At 44.2% G+C, this 23,077-nt stretch overlaps 1 protein-coding gene across 6 annotated transcripts in view; it reads left to right on the top strand.

Moving 5' to 3' along the window:
* LOC139416191 (cGMP-specific 3',5'-cyclic phosphodiesterase-like) overlaps positions 1-23,077 on the top strand; it is a 93,619-nt gene that overhangs the window by 63,732 nt on the left and 6,810 nt on the right. For 4 of the 6 annotated variants that reach the window (XM_071164569.1, XM_071164567.1, XM_071164570.1 and 1 more), the window contains exons 9-15: positions 12,121-12,229; positions 12,326-12,410; positions 13,536-13,711; positions 14,439-14,498; positions 17,477-17,623; positions 18,585-18,710; positions 22,978-23,072. In XM_071164569.1, coding sequence (XP_071020670.1) covers positions 12,121-12,229; positions 12,326-12,410; positions 13,536-13,711; positions 14,439-14,498; positions 17,477-17,623; positions 18,585-18,710; positions 22,978-23,072 — 798 coding nt within the window. The remainder of the gene's footprint in view (positions 1-12,120; positions 12,230-12,325; positions 12,411-13,535; positions 13,712-14,438; positions 14,499-17,476; positions 17,624-18,584; positions 18,711-22,977; positions 23,073-23,077) is intronic. The other 2 variants (XM_071164571.1, XM_071164568.1) reach the window with 1 other exon arrangement.

The raw sequence follows: 23,077 nt of genomic DNA, 5'->3' as shown, positions 1-23,077 counted from the left end.
TAATTGTACCTTTATATTGAACTTAAGTTTCACAGTTTCCTTTTTAGGTTCGATGTTCCTAATATAAGAGTTGCTTTGAGGCCAGCATGTGATAACACTGATAATTAGCCAAAAGACTGCGCCTAGACACACACACACGCACCACACACACGTCCAGCACCATTCCAGCCAATTCCATCACATTCTCCAGCTGCTCTGTCTCTCTCATTAGTTTCTAGTGCCATCTAATCATGGCTAATCTAGCGAAACGAGAGCTGAGATGTGATCGTTTTAAGGATGTTCAACACAGTCACAATCACTCTCATACACACCTCAAAGTAACAGTGGCGATTTTAGCATGCAAATCTTGGTCGGGCAAACAAAACAAACTGTTTCGGCCTACATAAAGCTGTCCCAACAGCAGTCCCAATACCTTACCACTGCTACTCCTGGCTATCAGTGGAGCCTTGTCTGGCAGCCAAACAGTTCAATCAGCCTCATTTACTGCCTTTAAAAAAACATAGCTGATATGGCTGACTTGCTTAAACAAATGTGGTTCATACTGACAATTGAGATGTACAAACTGTGGCATAAGGGGACGACAAGCGGATAAGAGGTGATCCGTAATTTCGATGAAGACGTTGAGCAAGCTAAGACGGACGTAGTCAATATAACTATTTGTTCAGCACTTTTGAAATGTACAGCAACAGAATTCAGAACATGGGCCATTCTTACAGTGTTCTCCCTGTACACCAAGTCAGAACCATAGGATAAATATAAAGGGGGCATATAAGCAGAAAATGAAAGCTGTTACTATATCCAATGATTACATTTCTTTAGAACAGGTTATAGGCTACATGTGCACCACCAAGTCAGAACAGTAGGCAAAATTAAGAGGGGAAAATGGACCAAATTATTAGGGTGAGGCACATGGGCTACTAACAGCTTACTATACAGTATTACTTTCTTAGCTATAGTATACATATCTCCCTGGCATATTACATAATTTATGCAGTAGCATTAAAGACAATTTTGGACTCACCTTGTTGTGCTTTGCTCACTTGAACAGTACACTTTTATCAGGTTTGAGGTAAGACCCAGTTGCAGACAACATTTTATAAATCCAACAGGGGCAGGCAAAAGACAGGTTAAGGGCAGGCAGGGGTCAGTAATCCAGATAGGTGGGGCAAGATACAGGATGGCAGGCAGGGTCAGGGTCAGGGTAGGCAGAGGTCAGTAATCCAGATAGGGGGCGGCAAAGGTACAGGACGGCAGGCAGGCTCAGGATCAGGGCAGGCAGAAAAGGTCAAAAACAGGAAAACTAGAAAACAGGAACAATCAAGAGACAGGAACAGAGGGGAAAATGCTGGTAGGCTTGACAAAACAAATCGAACTGGCAACAGACAAACAGAGAACACAGGTATAAATACACATGGGGAAGATGGGTGACACCTGGAGGTAGGAGGAGACAATCACAAAGACAAGTGAAACAGATCAAGGTGTGACAACTTTGTCATCAAAGTCTAGCATTCTCAAGATTTATGGTGCTTTCAAGACAACTGGGAACTCTGAAAAACCTCTAGGGGTGCCAACTGGCATCCTACCTGGGTGCATACCTGGTTGACCAGGGTGTCGGAAATCCGCGATGAGGCCTGGGTCCAGAATGTCCCAAGTGGGAACCCATAACCCTCCCAGTCAACCAGGTACTGGTACCACCTGCCCCGGGGTCGAACCTTCAGGAAACGCCTCACCCTGTATGCCGGTTGGCCAACGAGGAGACGCGGGAGATGGGTGGGCCTGGAAACAGGAGACAAAGGGCTGTGAGACATGAGTTTAACTCTGGACACATGAAATGTGGGATGTATACGAAGGATACGGGGCAACAGAAGACAAACAGCAGCAGGGCTGATAATTTTAGAGATGGGAGACAGGCTTATAAACCGGGGGGAGAGTTTGGGATTCCACCCGGAGGGGCAAATCCCGGGTGGATAGCCATACCTTCTGCCTGAGATGATACCGGGGAGTCGGGTCGGATGGCGATCCGCTTGTCGTCGATACCTGGACATGGTCTTGAGGAGGCCCAACTGGGCTCTCATCCAGGTACGACGACAGTGGCAGACAAACATCTGGGCAGAAGGTAAGCCAACCTTTTCTTCCTGCTCAGAGAAGAGCGGGGGCTGATACCCCAAGGAACACTCAAATGGCGATAGGTCCATGGCAGAGCAGGAAAGGGTGTTGCGGGCATATTCCACCCACACAAGCTACTGGCTCCAGGTGGTGGGGTTGGCGGAGACAAGGCAGCGCAGAGTAGTCTCGAGGTCCTGGTTGTCTCGCTCCGACTGGCCATTGGACTGGGGGTAGAACCGAGAGGACATGCTGGCCGAAGACCTCTAGGGGTGCCAACTGACAGTCCATGGATCCGGAAGACGTGCTGCATCATGAGCTGGGCCGTCTCCTTGGCTGAGGGTATTTTGGGGAGAGGAATGAAGTGGGCGGATTTGGAAAACCGGTTGACCACAGTCAGGATGGCAGTGCTGCCCACAGATGGGGGAGAACCGAGATGAAATCCAGGGATATGTGGGACCAGGGACGGTGAGCGACAGGCAGTGGTTGCAGATCACCAGCCGGAGCTTGCCGAGGAGTCTTGATGTCTTGATCTGAGCACAGACATGCAGGCAGCGACAAACGCGGCGACATCCGTAACCATAGTAGGCCACCAAAAGCGTTGTCGCACGAAGACCAGGGTCCGACGGGAGCCCGCGTGGCAGGCAAGCCTGGAGGAATGGGCCCACTCCAGGACCGTGGAGCAGACAGCATCAGGCACAATCATCCGGTTATCTGTGCCCCCCCAGGGTTAATCTGGGAACGCTGCACCTCCCAGACATGTTTCCCTATACCCAAGCTGAGTGCTGTCACCAGGCACAAGGTGGGAAAGATGGTTTCGGGCTCCAGGGTGGTAACCGTGGGGCTATAGCGGCGAGACAGGCCATCTGGCTTGACGTTCTTGGACTCCGGCCGGTAAGAGAAGGAAAAGTTGAAAACAGCAGGGCTCATCTCGCTTGCCTGGAGTTTAGGCGCTAGGCGGTGCGGAGATACTCCAGGTTTTTGTGGTCGGTCCACACAATGAACGGATGTTCTGCCCCTTCCAACCAGTGCCTCCATTCCTCCAAAGGCATCTTCATCGCGAGAAGCTCTCCATTCCCCACATCGTAGTTCCTCCCCGTGACGTTGAGGCAGTGGGAGAAGAAGGTGCAGGGATGCAGGAACAGTGGTTTGAGGTCCTGGAACGCCCGGTCAGCGGCAGAGGACCACGTGAACGGAACCTTGGTAGAGGTGAGTGCAGACAGGGGAAGCCAGGGTGTTGTAACCCCCGATAAAGCAGAGATAAAAGTTGCTAGGGAGAAGGTCAATTTCGCAGTCATAGGGTCGGTGCAGTGGAAACAAAGTGGCCTGGGCCTTGCTGAACACCTCCCCGAGTTCCTGGTACTCCGCGGGGATGGTGGAAAGGTCCGGGGCACCTTCCGAGCCCCCAGGAAGACGTCCCGGGGCAGGTTGCGCTGACTTCAGACAATGGCCGTGGCAGAACGGACTCCAGACCATAATGGCACCAGTTGACGAGGGGATTGTGTCACTGGAGCCAGGAGAATCCCAAAACCATGGTAATCTGAGGAGACTTTGAATAGTCTCACTGTGATTCCCTGACATCTGTAGGTTGATGGGAGTGGTATTATAAGTGACCCGACCTATAGAGTGCCCGTCCAGCGCACTAACATCCATGGGAATGGAGAGAGGCTGAGTGGGGATGTTCAGCTCGGAAGCCAGTGTAGCGTCCAAAAAACTCATCGGCCCCAGAGTCAATGAGGACCCGTAGAGATTTAGACTGGTTTCCCCACAGCAATTCTGTGGGCATGAAAAGGGGTACGAGCAAGGGAAGCAGAAAAGTTCTCTATATGGCGCAACAGAGTACCCACTCCTACCGGTGAGCCTGATCTTTTAACGGAAAAGAGGACACAAAATGACCAAGAGTCCCGCAATACAGACACCTTTTCGTGTTGATCCTGTATTGCCATTCCGCTGGCGACAGCCCAGCTCTGCCTACTTGCATAGGCTAGGGAAGCGGTGACTCGGCCAGCTTCGGCGACTCTTGGGGAAGGATCAGGAAGCCTCGGTTTCTTTCATCAACAGGACCATTGGGGACTTCCGGGTTGACTCGGAGGCAAGGTGGAATCCCTGGACGTGTGCGCAAAATCAAATTTCCTCTCACTCCGTCGTTTCTGTAATCACCCATCAATGCGGATGGTCAACGCGATGAGGGAATCGAGATCATTAGGTAACTCCCGAGCAGCAAGCTTTTCCTTGACCACCTCCGAGACGCCGTGCAGGAACATATCGAACAGCGCTTCCTGGTTCCAATCACTCTCCGCCACCAACGTGTGGAAATCCACCTCATAGTCTGCCACTCTGTGGGAGTCCTGCTGCAGTTGGATTAGCTTCCGGGCAGCTTCTCTCCCGTAGAATGGACCATCAAAGCCTTCTTCACCTCTCACACGAACCCCTCCAGACTAAAGCATATGGCCAGCAGTAGCCCAGGTGAGAGTCCTCCCAGGTGAGTGTGATGAGGTAGGCTATCTTGGAGCGATCCAAGGGGAAGGAGGAGGGCTGAAGCTCAAAGATGAGGGCACACTGAGCTAGAAACGCCCTACAGGTGCTCGGCTTTCCATTGAAGCGTTCCCGGGGGAGGTAAGCGGGGCTCCCGAGAAGGTGGAGTAAGCGGTGAGACTGCGCTGATAACAGCTGTGTTGCTGAGGGGTTATCACCGTGTTAGGTTGTCCCCCAGACAACCCGTGGAATTGCTCCAGCAAAATGTCCAACGCCCGGTCATGGCATTCAGCCAATGTTTAAACCCCCTCCATAAGGCCACGAAGCAATTCCTCGTGCCTCCCAATGGTGGCTCCTTGGGAGGAGATGGCGTTGCGGGTCTACTGGGTCAGTCAGGGCCAGTTTGTACTATCAGGTTTGAGACAACAGGTTAAGGCAGTTAGGGGTCAGTAATCCAGATAGGTGGGTCAACGGTACAGGACGGCAGGCAGGGTCAGGGTAGGCAGAGGTCAGTAATCCAGATGGGTGGGGCAAAGGTACAGGACGGCTCTTAGGGTCAGGGCAGACAGAAAAGGTAAAAACCAGGAAAACTAGAAAACAGGAACAGTCGAGAGACAGGATGTGGTGGTTAATTTCTTTACTATCAAATGAGGAGAGACAACCTTATCACACAAGTCAGAGTTATACTTAAACTAAATATTAAATCACTTATTAACCTTTCTGATCTCCCCATCCCGGATCCGGGATCGTGAATACAGACTCAAGCTCATTACCATAACGCAACGTTAACTATTCATGAAAATCGCAAATGAAATGAAATAAATATGCTAGCTCTCAAGCTTAGCCTTTTGTTAACAACACTGTCATCTCAGATTTTCAAAATATGCTTCTCAACCATTGCAAAACAAGCATTTGTGTAACAGTATTGATGGCTAACGTAGCATTTAGCATTAGCATTCAGCTGGCAACATTTACACAAAAAAACAGAAAAGCATTCAAATAAAATCATTTACCTTTGAAGAACTTCAGATGTTTTCAATGAGGAGACTCTCAGATAGAAAATGTTCAGTTTTTCCTGAAAGATTATTTGTTTAGGACAAATCGCTCCGTTTTCTGCGTCACGTTTAGCTATGAAAAAACCCCTGTATCCAGGATTGTGTAAATCTATCAGCAAGCTCATTAGCATAACACAACGTTAACTATTTATGAAAATCGCAAATGAAATGAAATAAATATGCCATCTCTCAAGCTTAGCCTTTTGTAAACAACACTGTCATCTCAGATTTTCAAAATATGCTTCTCAACCATAGGAAAACAATCATTTGTGTAAAAGTAGCTAGCTAGCGTTAGCATTTCGCGTTAGCATTTAGCGTTAGCATTAGCGTTAGCATCCAGCACGCAACATTAACAAAAACATAAAAGCCTTCAAATAAAATCCTTTACCTTTGAAGAACTTCTGATGTTTTCAATGAGGATACTCTCAGTTAGATAGCAGATGCTCAGTTTTTCCAAAAAGATTCCTTGTGTATTAGAAATAGCTCCGTTTTATACATCACATTTGGCTACCAAAAAAAATCCGAAAATTCAGTCCTCAAAACGCGAACTTTTTTCCAAATTAACTCCATAATATCGACTGAAAACATGGCAAACGTTGTTTAGAATCAATCATCAAGGTGTTTTTCACATATCTCTTCATTGATACATCGTTCTTGGACACATGCTTTCTCCCCTGAATCAAATGGTAAAGTAGAAGCAGCTGGCAATTGCGCACCGAATTCGACGCAGGACACCAGGCGGACACTTGGAAAATGTAGTCTCTTATGGTCAATCTTCCAATGATATGCCTACAAATACGTCACAATGCTGCTAAGACCTTGGGCGAACGACAGAAAGTGTAGGCTCATTCGTTGCGCAATCACAGCCATATAAGGAGAGAATGGAAAACAGAGCTTCAGAAATTCTGCTAATTCCTGGGTGATGCATCATCTTGGTTTCGCCTGTAGAATGAGTTCTGGGGCACTTACAGACAAAATCTTTGCAGATTCTGAAACTTCAGAGTGTTTTCTTTCCAAAACTGTCAAGAATATGCATAGTCGAGCATCTTTTCGTGACAAAATATCGCGCTTAAAACGGGAACGTTTTTTATCCAAAAATGAAATAGCGCCCCTAGAGCTCTAACAGGTTAATAAGGGAGCAGGTCAATACAACACACACATATAAAGTTAATCGATTGAGTGCTCTACGATAATGATGGCTGGTTGACAATTCACGATCAAATGATTCGTTGAGAGCCCCAAGACAAAAGTATAAAGGTATTTTATAGCCAAGATACACCCCTTTCAACAACAGATATATAGAATGGGTCACAAGGTTAAGATCTGTATGAAAGATACCTATAATACATAGCAGACAGTATCTGCTGTGTCAACAGTTTTCATTGTGTAGAGACCAGTGTCTGGCCCTCTGACTCCAAACTGGAGCCATCTCTCCCTGGTACGGTATAGAACAGAAACATTAACTCATGCTCTGGAATGCCCTTCAGGTTTTATCACCCAAAAGACATGGTAAATCTCCTGTCAGTGTTATCTCCCTGAGACCCATCCTCAGTAGAACACACACACAATAGTTAAGAATACTCTATTCTGTTGAATAAAACAACCATTTGATGCAATTAAAGTATTATAACAACCTTTCAATTTTGCACTCACATTCCCCCATTTTGAGAATCCACTCAATTTATGAGAAAATTACAAGATTGAAGAACATTCATTCACATGTAGAAAATGCATACATTCTACATAAACCAAGAAGTACAAAAACAATAACTCATTGCATGGTATCCTGCACATGACCGAATGCCACAGCACTGGCTCAACCTCCTTCGAGGAAACGTATCACTGTCTCCCATTTCAACCTCCAACACATTTTCTAATTATTATAGCAATTTGTCTGGGAAGGTTATGATACACAGTCACCTGCACGGACCCATGAAGAAAAACAAAAAATGCATACAGTTTATGAGATTCAAAGCTATATATTCATAGACAGTGAAAATCACATATTTAATGCATAATCCAGTGTATGCAACAATGGAGTTTAACAAAATAAGCTTTAGTTATCCATCATACTTCAATGGGTCAGCATGGTAACTATTTCCATCCCAGAAACTTAAATTAGCATATCCAGGTAGTGACTCCGGGCTAAGGTCAAATTTATTCCATTGGTGCCTAATGAAAATGACCCAAGACAAGCATCATGATTCCACTATTTACAAGGCAATGCCTATAGAGCAAATAGATTAGGATCAGTTTCACTCTCCAGATCAGAGTTCACCCTCTCCATTCACCAGGGCATGCTGATAATAGTGTCGACATCTTTAGTTCATAACAACAATCAAAGCAATCAATCCATAATAAATTAATTGCTTCATTCATATAGGTATTAACATACTAAACTCAAATCAACCCTTCAGTTTAAAAAATCATTCAGTTTCCAAATCATAATTAAAAATCTAATTAATTCTCCAGCCAAAATTTAGAATGACATTACTCAGTAATTCAAATTGGTCCTATCACTGAAAGTAAAAGAACAACAACATTTTACACACATCAACATTGGCAGAATCTACATTATATTAACATCCAGTCAAAAACCCAATTCATTCTACTATTAACTTTTTTTTAGCACGATTATTGTTACGGATACAGGTATCCTGTGTGTGTATTTGTTTTCTCTCCTTCTGCCCTAGTCACAGGTGGCAGTAATCAGTCGCCAATCAGTCGCCACGGAAGACACACCTGCTCCTTTTCCCTTACCCTTGGTTTAAAAACTCAGTCAGTAGTTTTCCCAAACTCTCTCTCTCTCTCTCTCTTTTGTTTTTGTGCCTACATGTCACATTTGTCTGTTATCCTGTGAGTATGTATTGTTGTGGTGTATGACTGTTTGTTTGTTGGTGTGAAAAGGGGATTCCAAGCCAAGTCACCCATGGGCCTACATTACCCCTAGGAAAACATTGTCTAAATACCCAAGTTAGAACTGGGCGAACCACCCACTGTATTTTATTGGTTAGTTAGCTAGCTGTGCTTGAAGCAGGTAAGACTAGCTTAGGGGTTTATGGATATTTATTATTTCTTTCCTTGGGTCCAGCTCAGCCCCTTTTTCCCACACCCCATTGCCGTGTGTTTAAAATAAACCCGAAGTGTTTGACGGTAGATTTAAGTTGTCTGTGGGTTTCTTTTAGTTCTCACTGTTCCTTTTCACTGTTATGAATTGCATGAGATATGTTACGGGTCTCGTTTCCATCCCCCCTAGTCTGCAGGGCCAAAGGGGTTCGTAACAATTATAATACAGATCAGTATCTCAATGCATTATTAATCTAAATTACTATAATTGGATGTAGTGTAGACTTCTACAATCAACCCTATACCCCAAAAGTCCAAAAACAATTTTGGGCACAGTTGACCCCTCCCCGGCACTGATTCTTCTGGCGTCCTTTTCGTTGTATTCTGATAGCTTTACAGTTCAAAGTGGATGGCCATGATAATGTCCCGATTTCAATGTCTCATCTAAGCCGCCATCACCTTTACCACCCACCCATGGCTTGTCCATTCGTCAACCAGTATACCAGCAACATAAGAGAAGTTTAGAACAGATCTCTCCCCATGCTCACTCCACGTGGACTCCTCTCACACTCCTGAGAAAAGACATGAGAGAAAAGCAGTTGATAGCTTAGATCGGATGCTGTACACCGGTTGCTGGTTCGGACTCGTTTCCTTCGGTAGAAGTGGTTCGGACAGGACCTTATTCAATGCCTTTGTCACTCTTCTTCAGCCAGTTAGAGGGGGTTTTGAGGTACACACACTGTTCGGTCCAATTATCTCTTTCATGCATTAAGATGCCGTCTGATGTCACTTTTCATGATAACCTCGAGAGGACAGATCAGAACAACAGTTAGTTCAGTTCATTAACTATATGATAAATTATAACTTTGACCAATTATTCATACTACAAATGTCTAAACATATGTCAAAGAGAATAACAACACATTCTATTGAAACAATTCTTTCAAATTGGCTTATACTCCCCATCACACTGTCAACTTCACCGCAGAGCCACAGGATCAGGAAGTTAGCCCTATAACCCATCGGGAATAGAACAGAACAAACAACACAACAATACACTCATTCACATATCACTCCATACACTCCTACACATCACTCAAGGTGTGTAAACTTCAATCCAAAACCTCAGAGGACTGTACCCTCCCCCATTTTGACACATACAGTGGGGCAAAAAAGTATTTAGTCAGCCACCAATTGTGCAAGTTCTCCCACTTAAAAATATGAGAGAGGCCTGTAATTTTCATCATAGGTACACTTCAACTATGACAGACAAAATGAGAAAAGAAAATCCAGAAAATCACATTGTAGGATTTTTTATGAAAACAGTCAAACATTTCATACATGTTGTGTCCCAGGTTTCCATTACAGTCCTTTATCAAAATAATTAATGTATTTAATTAAAACTCAGAAAATAAAAACTTCTGAAAATTCCATGTGTGTGCTTGCCCCTTTAAGATACCTTGGCACTAAGACAAATGGAAAACCCACGAAACCCAAAGGAAATAGAACACACAAATCAAACATAGTATTTTAAAAACACCAACACATAGTCATAACAAGTGTGTTGTGTGTGTGGGTATTGCAAACCTTAACGAACTGGCAACAGGCAAACAGAGAACACAGGTATAAATACACAAAGGGAAATGGGGAAGATGGGTGACACCTGGAGGGAGGTGGAGACAATCACAAAGACAGGTGAAACAGATCAGGGTGTGACAACTTTGTCATCAAAGTCTAGTATTCTCTAGATTTATGGTGCTTTCAAGACAACTGGGAACTGAAAAAAAGGTTGAATCATGATGACGTCAGTGATCTTTGGTTGGTAGCTCTAGAAAGAGTCCCGAGTTCCTAACTAACAATTCTGAGTTGGATAACCGTTTAAAATATATTTTGCCAGTCAGAGCTCTTTTTTTCCCCAGAGTTCCCAGTTGTCTTGAACTCACTAAAGTCAGATTTCCCAGTTCCGAGTTAACAGTTGTTTTGAGCATGGCCAATGTTGAATGTTTATAATTTTAAGCTTGGAAAAGATACCCTTAAACGCAGAATAGGGACCACAAAACCACTCCACTGAATAGCAGTCTAGTGATTGCTTTGCAGTGCTTGCAGTTCACCACTGATTCCTTTCATACCACTCATTATGTAATGTTCAATGGCCGATGAGCACCGATACGTTTTATCTTTATTTTATATTCATTATTTCTCTTCATATGACAAGGATTAAAAAAGATTTGCCAGTAGATTGTCGACGTGATTCATGAAGATGACTGCTAGCTAAGATAGAAAGTATGATGTTGACATGATCAGTCCAATCAAAGCTACTGTAGATATAATGTGATTTGACGTAATTTTATCCGTGGCCAATGACCTTGAGCCTTCTTGGATGGGCTCTTCTATTGTAACTCTATGGCAGCACCCAAGGGGCTTGAATTTCGAGCTCTACCCTTAGATTTGGCAGTGACGTAGTGTCCCAATGAGTGACAGAACACTGAGCCAATTATGGCGCAACTAGAAAACATTCCCAAGCCCTACGCTCCATATTTTCCGCTGGCTGCCCCACCAGCACAGTAAGCACGGAGCTAGGCTGAAACACCTGCATTTTGCAGCTACCTTGCTCAAGAAAGCAAAAAATACTATGTTTGTATGGAGGCTTTATTAACTCACTAACGTGGGGCTCCTGAATGGCGGATCGCCACTGAAAAGTGACAGTGTGCGTCTGTGAACCATATCGGAGAAGGGTAGACAAGTTTTGTTTTTTTAAACTTAAATTCACCGCAGACGATTCTTAATCCTTAACCTTCATCCTACCCTGAGTCGATCAAATAAAGACGTATCACTCGCCCCCCCCCCCCCCCCCCCCCCGTCCGTCCCCCGTCCCCCGTCACGCCGGCTGATGAGGAGTGCAGTAGCAAAGGTTCTCCACTTTTGTCTGTCTTTTGGCCATCTTCTCAACCGTGCCACAGCTTTGCTGCTGAAGTTAGAGCTTGTCTTTAAAGACATATGCAGTAGTACAAATAGGATATTAGTTATTCATGTTTCTGTCTGTACTGGCATTAGTTGAGATAATAATAAACAGTCATTATGCTGTGACAGGCCTGGTCAAGCTTAATCATAGTCAGTTCCTTCTGACAATCAGCCAAGATGTTCTTAAGTCCAAGTATGGAGCCTTCAGCACTGGCTAGAGTCCAGTGTTCTGCCTCAGTCGTCATATCGGGAAGAGCACTGGCTTCTGTACATGCGTATTCACTGAGGCTTAGAAAGACAATACAATGCAATACAGCCAATGCAGTGGCAACGTGATGAGATCCACCCAATTCAACAGAGCAGTCATACGCTAAGGATGCTTGGGGTGTTTATGTGTAAGTAATGTAGAAGTTGTCCACAGTCTAATAAAACAAGTATTACAATGTTGTGTTCCCCACAGGGACTGTGACGTGAGTCAGATAAACTACATGTATGCCCAGTACGTGAAGAACACCATGGAACCTCTGAACATCTCTGACGTCACCAAAGACCAACGCTTTCCCTGGATGGTCAGTACTGATCTGTTCCAGAATGTTCATCCTATGTCGCCCATCTTTTTTTGTTGTTGTCCAGAGCCTCTAGTTGTGGTTCTTTGTTTCCTTCAGAGTGAAAACCCAGAGCACCCCAGTAACCAGATCAAGAGTTTGCTCTGTACTCCTATCAGGAACGGGAAGAAGGATCAAGTGATAGGTACCTACCTCTGTCTGTCTGTCTGTCTGTCTGTCTGTCTGTCTGTCTGTCTGTCTGTCTCTCGCTCTCTCTCTCTCTCTCTTTTTATGGTTTGTGTTTACAGATATTGCCCTATTGTATCCTCATTCATTAGTCGCAACCAAGAGTTTTCCCTCTCATTCATTAACGCATCCTTAGCATTAGCATAATTTGCATTTGCATTATAACCTAACATCATTAGCTGAGATCATTACAAGACCTAAACAGGTCTTTCTTGTAAAATAGATTTGAATTGCATGTATGAATAAAGGCACAAATAGATCAATTAATTAGCTGGGCAGTGGTGTAATCATAATGTATGTCCCCCCACTCCCCAATGATCAAACAGAACAGGTCCCTTTAGCCTCTCAACCAACTGCCTGAAGAGTTCAGGAGACACTCAGATCAAAAGACAACCTACTGCCACTAGACTTCAATATAGAATTTATTACCATACCTCTCCTTCCCCTTCTCCACTCAACTTAATTTCCTTAGAATTCATTTATTGATTCAAACGTGGACATTCTATGTTCTTAGTAGCTCTGACACTGACATTAATGAAGCAGTATACATTTTTCCCCCTAGTGTAACTCACTCCACATTGTAAAATGTGACTTATGTATTTGCATTAGTTAAGCCACCTGTAATGTCAAGCAGGATATGTAGGAGAAAGGGCAGCTGAAGGTAAAGGGGAAGGATCAGAGTGTTGGCGATGACACGTTTCCATGATGTGACTAGTAAGTAGGTCTCCAGGCTGAGGAGAGGGCAGGTGTTTTATACATTAGAACTCTGCTGTCAACAAACATTTATGGGACCATTAGTCATGGAGTAGATGGAGCTTTTAGTTTCAGACAAGAGGTCCCTCAGAGAAAACTATTGAATATTGAAAATGAGAAGCAAACTAAAGTTTTGTCCCCTAAGTGTCTGGAATGTGTGTCAGTTCATGGGGGGAAACAAGAAGAAACTTAAAAAGAAAAAAAAGAAGCACAAAACCTTTTTGTCCTGTGTGTCTGCAACTGTGTGTCAGTTCGATGTTTTGTCTGGTGTGTGTGTGTCATTAATGTCCTGATATGTTTCCAACATTTACCCCTATGTCGGGTCTTGAAGGTGTGTGTCAGTTGGTGAACAAGATGGATGAGGCATCGGGGAAAGTGAAGTCCTTCAACCGAAACGATGAACAGTTCCTGGAGGCCTTCGCCATCTTCTGTGGACTGGGTATACAGAACACCCAGATGTATGAAACAGTGGAGAGAGCCATGGCCAAACAGGAGGTCACATTGGAGGTAAGAGACACAGGTCTCAGGTCAGTTTGGAGTTTTACATCCTAATGGTTCATGATAATATTGAGGGAAGGTACTGTAAGATAATGCTAGCTCAGTGCCTCTGCAGGCAACTACAATATGGAGACCTTAAACATGGGGGATCGAGAGTAACAGCGATGGTTGCCATTAGGAAAGACTGGCTAGTCTTCTCCACACTCTGCTCCGTCTTCCCCCGCGTTAAAACAGAACTAGCGTGATCACTCCAACTCTATCCTAGACCTCTTCAGCCCTCGATGACGTATGTATCCCCCTCCTCTCCTCCGGTCCTCCCCCTCTCCTGTTCTCTCCCTGACTGTTCTATTCTGGAGCTGTCACTGTCAGGGCTCCCCGGTGACGTCCCCTCTCGGCTGCAGCTGACACTCTCCCCGCCGTTACCCAGCAGCCACCACTTCAGCCCATTCTCCAGCGGCGCTGTAGTCGTCGCGAGGACTGACCTCTTCTAGCTTTCTCAGTTTTTCTCCCTCAATTATCAATGACAGGCCTCTGATATGGATGGACTTGGGGTTGAAGGATGTGTGTGTGGCAGGGCTGTCTGTCTGAGGTCAGAAACATCTCATGGGGGAGGAAATCTGTGAAAGTGTCAGCTACCAAAATGTGAAATCTGTTTTTTAGTTGTATACTCGGTCAGAGCGATCGTGTTGACTTTTAAGGAGAACAGTCGCTGTGTGTTTGTGTGTGTCATTCTCAGGTCCTCTCGTATCACGCCTCTGCTGCAGAGGAAGAGACACGGGCGCTGCAGGTAACCGCGGTAAATTACAATTTATTAACTTAACACTATACACACACACACACACACACACACACACACACACACACACACACACACACACACACACACACATACACTTGCGTCCATACACAATGCCAGACAGATGCCTTCCATCAGGCAGTGTAAAGATGAGTGGACTTCAGCCATCATGTAACGAGACCCAGCGCTGATTCAGCATGTAAACCCAACCAATTAGTAACACAATATGGCCGACTCTCACACTGATACATACATTAAGACCTATGGGGATAATGGACTGAAGAAAAAAAGAACACGAAAAAGAGGGTAGGGTAGGGTTTAAAAGTGAAAGTATGCACAATACCCATTCCAGAAAGCCTATTTAAGGCCCGGATCATTTGCTTTTAAAGATTCTCAATGATTAATTGGGGTTAAGAGAATAATCCGACTCCTGCCAGCTAATGCTAAGGTGTCAGCATATTTAATTCCTTATGAAGTAATTTAGGTGGCGAGTCTTTAGGTCTGCCGCTAGCTGCCATCATATATGGATTAGAGTGGGAGCAGCTATTTAGTTAATATGACTCATTTAACGACTTGTCCAATTATATTCTAGCTGTGCACAAGAGGAGACACTACGACCACATAGGGAAAAGGGCTTTGTTTAAGGCTATGCCTCTATTAGCTTTTACTTTGTCTCTTTTTAGCTTCCTTCTTCTTTTCTTTCTTTCTCTTCCTTTCTTTTTTTATTTTTTGTTGCATTTTCGGGATAAATCCATACGGCTTTCTATGAAACTTGGTCCCACCCCCGAACACTATTAGACGCTCATTTATACCGCGTGACCTTTTCCGAAGATCATACGGCATTTTCATATCCTGAGATGAAATGGCCTGATGACGAAATCTAATTATATATTTTCCCTGAGGCAGTGGAGGCGGTGAGATGTATGGTGGCTGATGAGGTACAGCACAGTATCATATCTGGGCCACGGACTCCTTTTTAGGCCATGTCACCCTCCCCAGGCAGTGTTCCGTCACTGTTGCTGAGCCGTTGACTCTCTGAAGTATTGATGTTTCCCTAGTTAGAATGATTTATTATTTATTCATTTATTTGATTTAACCTTTACTTAACCAGGAAGGGCTCATTGAGATTTAAAATCTCCTTTTTCAAGAGCGTCCTGGCCAAGATAGGCAGCACCAAGTCATTACAAGAATTACAGACAAACAATGTGAAAAACTGCAAGTAATCTAGTAAAAACCATAGAGTTCACAAGAGTATAACAAAATCAGAAACAGCAAATTAAAAACATTGACAGGTCAGGAAATCAGTCTCAAGATCATTCATCAGTGATTTAAAAATACCAATCGGGACAAGTTCTTCCAGTTTAAAAGTATTTTGTAAGGAGTACCAAGACGATGGCGCAGAGTACATAAAAGCCCTTTTACCAAATTCAGTTCGAACATTTGGAACAGTTAGCAGGATAAAGTCCAGCGAACGAAGAGAGTACCCACCACATTTCTGAACAATAGAAATGCCCAAATAAAAAGGTAGTAAACCCAAAATGGCTTTGTAAATAAAAGTATACCAGTGCCTGAGCCTATGAGTGACTAGAGAAGGCCAGCCAACCCTGGTATACAAAGTGCAGTGGTGCGTAAGGGTTTTAGCAGTTTAAAATAAATCTCAAAGTGCCATGGTAAAGGGTGTCAATTGATCTCAAACACTGAGCGGAAGCATTCATACTTTTATGTCTGTTATATATCATGGGGATATTATTTACATGCATGCTACGGCATCCACACTTAAATCACTGGATGCTACTTATCATTGCGCACTTAGGTTTATTACGGGTGCTAGCTACAGAACTCACCACTGTGTTTTATATCAAAACGTGGGTTGGACTTCGCTGTCTAATGCAAGTTCTTGTGCTGTTAGTGGAATAACCTGTGTGTACATGTAATCTGTAATTTGTTTGTGTTATCTGTGATCGTCTTGTCTTGTGTAGTTTCTTAATCATTGTACCTAAACTGTATGTTTAAACATGTATACGCAGGGCCCAGCTGTAAAAGAGACCTTGGTCTCAGTCTGTGTTCCTTGTTGAAATAAAGGTATAACATTTCAAATAAATAACTAAAAACGTCTTCTCTGTGGCTCAGTCGGTAGAATATGATGCTTACAATGCCAAGGGTTGTGGGTTCGATTCCTGGGATCACCCATGTGTAAGGATTGTGGATAAAAGCGTATGCTAAATGGCGTACACTGTATCTATGGTGGTGGTGGTAGTAAAAGCTGTTATGCTTTCTGTCTGACAGAATAATATTACGGGATTCCCCTGCTTTTGCTCTTTTATCTCTCTCAGTCCCAACGGCTTCTCTCTGTCTCTCTCCGTCTGAGCTGGCTCTGCTGCCAGAAAGAGATAGAGATTAAAACGACCAGACAGAGAGGTCAAGAAAATGCCAGAGTGTGTATATGCAAGATGGAGAAAGGAGGGGGCAGAGAGAGAGATGGAGAGAGGAAGAGAGAGACTGCAGCGGATATAGACGGTGACAGGGGGACAGAAATGGAGAAGGAGAGAGAGGATTAATATACAACCACAGATAAAAGAGGAAGTGATCCGAAATAAAGTGAGAGACGGAGTGGTAGAGACAGCAGAAGAGGAGAGAGAGAGAGATCCTGTGTGCATTAGGGGGTGTCCTGTCTGCTCTGTGTAGATGTGCCGTCTGTCAGTTGTAGGGGAGGCGAGCCGAACACAGATAGATGCTCCTCCTGTGTGCCTTAGACTCTGCTGATCACAGCTCATCGATTATTAATGCCTGCTATAGATCCCTGGTGTTTAGGGAGGGTATGTGGGCGTGTGAGCATGCGTGTGTCTATGTGCGTGTGTGCATACCTACAGTATATGTGTGTGTGTACATGTGTGCATATCGTATATGAACGTGTGTGTGTGTGTGTGTACATCCATCTCACACACTCCTCTACCCTCTCTCTCCCTCTGTATTTGAAGGCAGCCACTGTTCCGTCAGCCCAGTCTCTGCGCCTGATGGAGTTTAGCTTCAGTGACTTTGAGCTGTCTGACGCTGAGACCACTCAGGCCACCATACGCATGTTTGTAGACCTCAACCTGGTCCAGAACTTCCAGATGAAATACAAGGTTGGTGGGTGTGTGTGTGTGCGCGCATACGTGCATACCGACGTGCGTGTCAGTTAATTGTAGTGTGTGTGTGTGTATACGCAACTGTGCATACAAGTGTTGACATAGATGTGTGTGTTTTTACATCCTAAAATACAGCCCCTCACCCCATTACATATTATTAAGAGGTTCTCTTACGGCACAGTTGCCCTCCGGAGTGCCCGCGGCGTGGATGGCCCATAAAGAGAGCCTTTGATTGGCTCTGAGGGCCCTACACAGAGCCCGGTTATTTTTCAGCTCTGTGAGTGAGAGCAGGCACGCTGACCAACCAAGTGTATAAACAAGAGCAGGTCAGCGCTCTAGTTCAGTGTCGGGCTGTACCTCGCTGATCACTCCACTGCACTCCTATGAGGCATGGTTGACCATCACTGGCCTCAGAACCGCCATACGATTGAGAATTGAGAGGATACAGTATGAGAGATACCGTAGTGACCTGACCTTTCAGCAGTAACAATAGATAGGACTTGAACAGCATACAATGCAAAGCATTTTGAGGTTGAGAAAAGGGCAACATAAATGCCAATCAAATTCATTTTTGATTATTGGCAAGTCAGGCGAAAAGTGTTAGCCACTACTGTGCATTGACTAATGGGGATTTGATTTGGAAGCCGATGCCGGCGAATGGATGGACATGGGAAGATTGGATAAAGATACGATCAACAGAATCTAATGATTTGACTAGCAGTGTGGTCAGGGTTTTCTCTATAGTGCCAGTCAGAATGCCAGGCTGGCCAGATTATATCAAGCCCTACCGATTGAGGATGTGCAGATACTCGCTGTCACTGTTTACCATTTGGTCTGTTTTTGCTCTCTTCTCCTCCTCCTCCCCCACGTCTTTCCCTCTTTCTCCCCACTTTTTCTTGTCTATCTCCTGCTGCGATCCCTCAACCCCCCCCCCCCCCCCTTTCCTCTCTCTCTGTAGAGTCTGTGCCAGTGGATCCTGAGCGTAAAGAAGAACTATAGGAAGAACGTGGCCTACCACAACTGGAGACACGCCTTCAACACCTCCCAGTGCATGTTCGCCCTGTTCAAATCTGGCCAGTTACAGGTGAGCTCAGCCAATCAATGGCCGGGTCACGCCGTCCAATCAGTAGATAATCAACCCCAGCAGCACGTCTTGTGTGTGTTAGTTCGATCAATGGCTAATGAGTCACCGTGCTGTAACAGTGCCATGACTGGGTCCGTCCGACCATTGTGTTTTGTCAAGTCAGCATTGGCTTCCAGTAACCGCCATATTTAAATACCAAAACAACAAATATTCTCCACTACATCTGAATGTGTTACTCCGATATCTTGACTGAAAGTCATCAGATATTATGAAGAATATTGTTATTGCGAATAGCAAGTTGAAGACACTTGAACGGACACTTGAGCAGGCACTGTCTCAGACATAAACAGAACTCAACCTATCCCAAACACGCAGTTCCAGTTTAACCCGGTTCCCCTCGGCGCTCACACCCAGCTCTGTCCTGGTTGGCTTTGCAGAGGAAGCAGTAGGTTAAATGTTACACTCCCGTTGTTGCTAACAAATGGCTGTTGAGTTCATGTGTAAGCTGCTTTCTCAAGCAGACAGTGCTAAGAGCCTAGCACCCCTCTCTGTAATGAGTGTGCGTGCGTGTCGAGGGTTGCCGTGTGAGTTTGTTTGCCTAACCATTTGTGTCTCGTTGGTCGTATTTATGACTTGTGATAAGCACCTGTGTGTTCTTTTGTCGAGGTAGTGGAGAGGAGGGGATATACAGTGCCTTGCGAAAGTATTCGGCCCCCTTGAACTTTGCGACCTTTTGCCACATTTCAGGCTTCAAATATAAAGATATAAAACTGTATTTTTTTGTGAAGAATCAAGTGGGACACAATCATGAAGTGGAACGACATTTATTGGATATTTCAAACTTTTTTAACAAATCAAAAACTGAAAAATTGGGCGTGCAAAATTATTCAGCCCCTTTACTTTCAGTTCAGCAAACTCTCTCCAGAAGTTCCGTGTGGATCTCTGAATGATCCAATGTTGACCTAAATGACTAATGATGATAAATACAATCCACCTGTGTGTAATCAAGTCTCCGTATAAATGCACCTGCACTGTGATAGTCTCAGAGGTCCGTTAAAAGCGCAGAGAGCATCATGAAGAACAAGGAACACACCAGGCAGGTCCGAGATACTGTTGTGAAGAAGATTAAAGCCGGATTTGGATACAAAAAGATTTCCCAAGCTTTAAACATCCCAAGGAGCACTGTGCAAGCGATAATATTGAAATGGAAGGAGTATCAGACCACTGCAAATCTACCAAGACCTGGCCGTCCCTCTAAACTTTCAGCTCATACAAGGAGAAGACTGATCAGAGATGCAGCCAAGAAGCCCATGATCACTCTGGATGAACTGCAGAGATCTACAGCTGAGGTGGGAGACTCTGTCCATAGGACAACAATCAGTCGTATATTGCACAAATCTGGCCTTTATGGAAGAGTGGCAAGAAGAAAGCCATTTCTTAAAGATATCCATAAAAAGTGTTGTTTAAAGTTTGCCACAAGCCACCTGGGAGACACACCAAACATGTGGAAGAAGGTGCTCTGGTCAGATGAAACCGAAATTGAACTTTTTGGCAACAATGCAAGACGTTATGTTTGGCGTAAAAGCAACACAGCTGAACACACCATCCCCACTGTCAAACATGGTGGTGGCAGCATCATGGTTTGGGCCTCACAGCTCGAGCTCAGTGAGGTTGGATGGAGAGCATTTGTGAACAGCAGTTTTCAGTTCTTTCCACAGATTCTCGATTGGATTCAGGTCTGGACTTTGACTTGGCCATTCTATCACCTGGATATGTTTATTTTTGAACCATTTCATTGTAGATTTTGCTTTATGTTTTGGATCATTGTCTTGTTGGAAGACAAATCTCCGTCCCAGTCTCAGGTCTTTTGCAGACTCCATCAGGTTCTTCCAGAATGGTCCTGTATTTGGCTCCATCCATCTTCCCATCAATTTTAACCATCTTCCCTGTCCCTGCTGAAGAAAAGCAGGCCCAAACCATGATGCTGCCACCACCATGTTTGACAGTGGGGATGGTGTGTTCAGGGTGATGAGCTGTGTTGCTTTTACGCCAAACATAACGTTTTGCATTGTTGCCAAAAAGTTCAATTTTGGTTTCATCTGACCAGAGCACCTTCTTCCACATGTTTGGTGTGTCTCCCAGGTGGCTTGTGGCAAACTTTAAACGACACTTTTTATGGATATCTTTAAGAAATGGCTTTCTTCTTGCCACTCTTCCATGAAGGCCAGATTTGTGCAATATACGACTGATTGTTGTCCTATGGACAGAGTCTCCCACCTCAGCTGTAGATCTCTGCAGTTCATCCAGAGTGATCATGGGCTTCTTGGCTGCATCTCTGATCAGTCTTCTCCTTGTATGAGCTGAAAGTTTAGAGGGACGGCCAGGTCTTGGTAGATTTGCAGTGGTCTGATACTCCTTCCATTTCAATATTATCGCTTGCACAGTGCTCCTTGGGATGTTTAAAGCTTGGGAAATCTTTTTGTATCCAAATCCGGCTTTAAACTTCTTCACAACAGTATCTCGGACCTGCCTGGTGTGTTCCTTGTTCTTCATGATGCTCTCTGCGCTTTTAACGGACCTCTGAGACTATCACAGTGCAGGTGCATTTATACGGAGACTTGATTACACACAGGTGGATTGTATTTATCATCATTAGTCATTTAGGTCAACATTGGATCATTCAGAGATCCTCACTGAACTTCTGGAGAGAGTTTGCTGCACTGAAAGTAAAGGGGCTGAATAATTTTGCACGCCCAATTTTTCAGTTTTTGATTTGTTAAAAAAGTTTGAAATATCCAATAAATGTCGTTCCACTTCATGATTGTGTCCCACTTGTTGTTGATTCTTCACAAAAAAATACAGTTTTATATCTTTATGTTTGAAGCCTGAAATGTGGCAAAAGGTCGCAAAGTTCAAGGGGGCCGAATACTTTCGCAAGGCACTGTATGTGTGTGGGTGTATGTGTGTGGGTGTATGTGTATGTATGTACAGTGGGGCAAAAAAGTATTTAGTCAGCCACCAATTGTGCAAGTTCTCCCACTTAAAAAGATGAGAGAGGCCTGTAATTTTCATCATAGGTACACTTCAACTATGGCAGACAAAATGAGAAAGAAAAATCCAGAAAATCACATTGTAGGATTTTTAATGAATTTATTTTCAAATTATGATGGAAAATAAGTATTTCTCTCTCTACCATTTGTATTTCATATACCTTTGACTATTGGATGTTCTTATAGGCACTTTAGTATAGCCAGCCTAATCTCGGGAGTTGATAGGCTTGAAGTCATAAACAGCGCAATGCTTGAAGCACAGCGAAGAGCTGCTGGCAAATGCAGGAAAGTGCTGTTTGAATGAATGCTTACGATCCTGCTGCTACCTACCACCGCTCAGACTGCTCTATCAAATATCAAATCATAGACTTAATGATAATAACACACAGAAATACGAGCCTTAGGTCATTAAATGGACAAATCCGGAAACTATATTTTAGAAAACAAAATGTTTATTTCAGTGAAATACGGAACCGTTTCGATGATAACTTAACAGGCACCGCATTGATTATATGCAACGCAGGACAAGCTAGATAAACTAGTAATATCATCAACCATGTGCAGTTAACTAGTGATTATGTAAGATTGATTGTTTTTTATAAGATAAATGTAATGCTAGCTAGCAACTTACCTTGGCTCCTTGCTGCACTCGCGTAACAGGTGGTCAGCCTGCCACGCAGTCTCCTCGTGGAGTGCAATGTAATCGGCCCTAATCGGTGTCCAAAAATGCCGATTACCGATTGTTATGAAAACTTGAAATCGGCCCTAATTAATCGGTCGACCTCTAGTATGTATGTGGGTTTATGTATTTAATTTTTTATTTCATCTTTATATAACCAGGTAGGCCAGTTGAGAACAAGTTTTCATTTACAACTGAGACCTGGACAAGATAAAGCGTATGTATGTGTATGTGTGTGGGTGTATGTATGTGTGCATACGGAGTACATATGTGAACCTGTGTCTATGTTTGTTTGCTGGTAGCCTCCTATGGCCTTGTGATGAAAGTTGGTGCGGGGGTGCTTGTGTCTGTGTGTGTCTGTCAGTGTGTGTCTGTCTGTTTGTGTCTGTCTGTTTGTGTGTGTCTGTGGGCGTGTGTGTGTGTGTGTGTGTGTACTATGGTCTTTGTAAAGGGAAACCCCAAGGACATCTTTGTGGATGGTGTGCCTCATTCTCTTCTTCTCCCTCTCTTTCTCTCCCTCCATCTCTCTGTCTGTCAGAGTAATATGAGTGAGCTGGAGATCCTGGCCTTGATGATCGCCACCCTGAGTCACGACCTGGACCACAGAGGAGTCAACAACTCCTACATACAAAGGTAGG

The sequence above is a fragment of the Oncorhynchus clarkii genome, chromosome 9 (genome assembly GCF_045791955.1).
Source record: "Oncorhynchus clarkii lewisi isolate Uvic-CL-2024 chromosome 9, UVic_Ocla_1.0, whole genome shotgun sequence".
Taxonomy (NCBI): Eukaryota; Metazoa; Chordata; class Actinopteri; order Salmoniformes; family Salmonidae; genus Oncorhynchus; species Oncorhynchus clarkii.
Note: the sequence above shows the minus strand (reverse complement) of the source record. Positions and strands in the feature narration are given on the sequence as shown.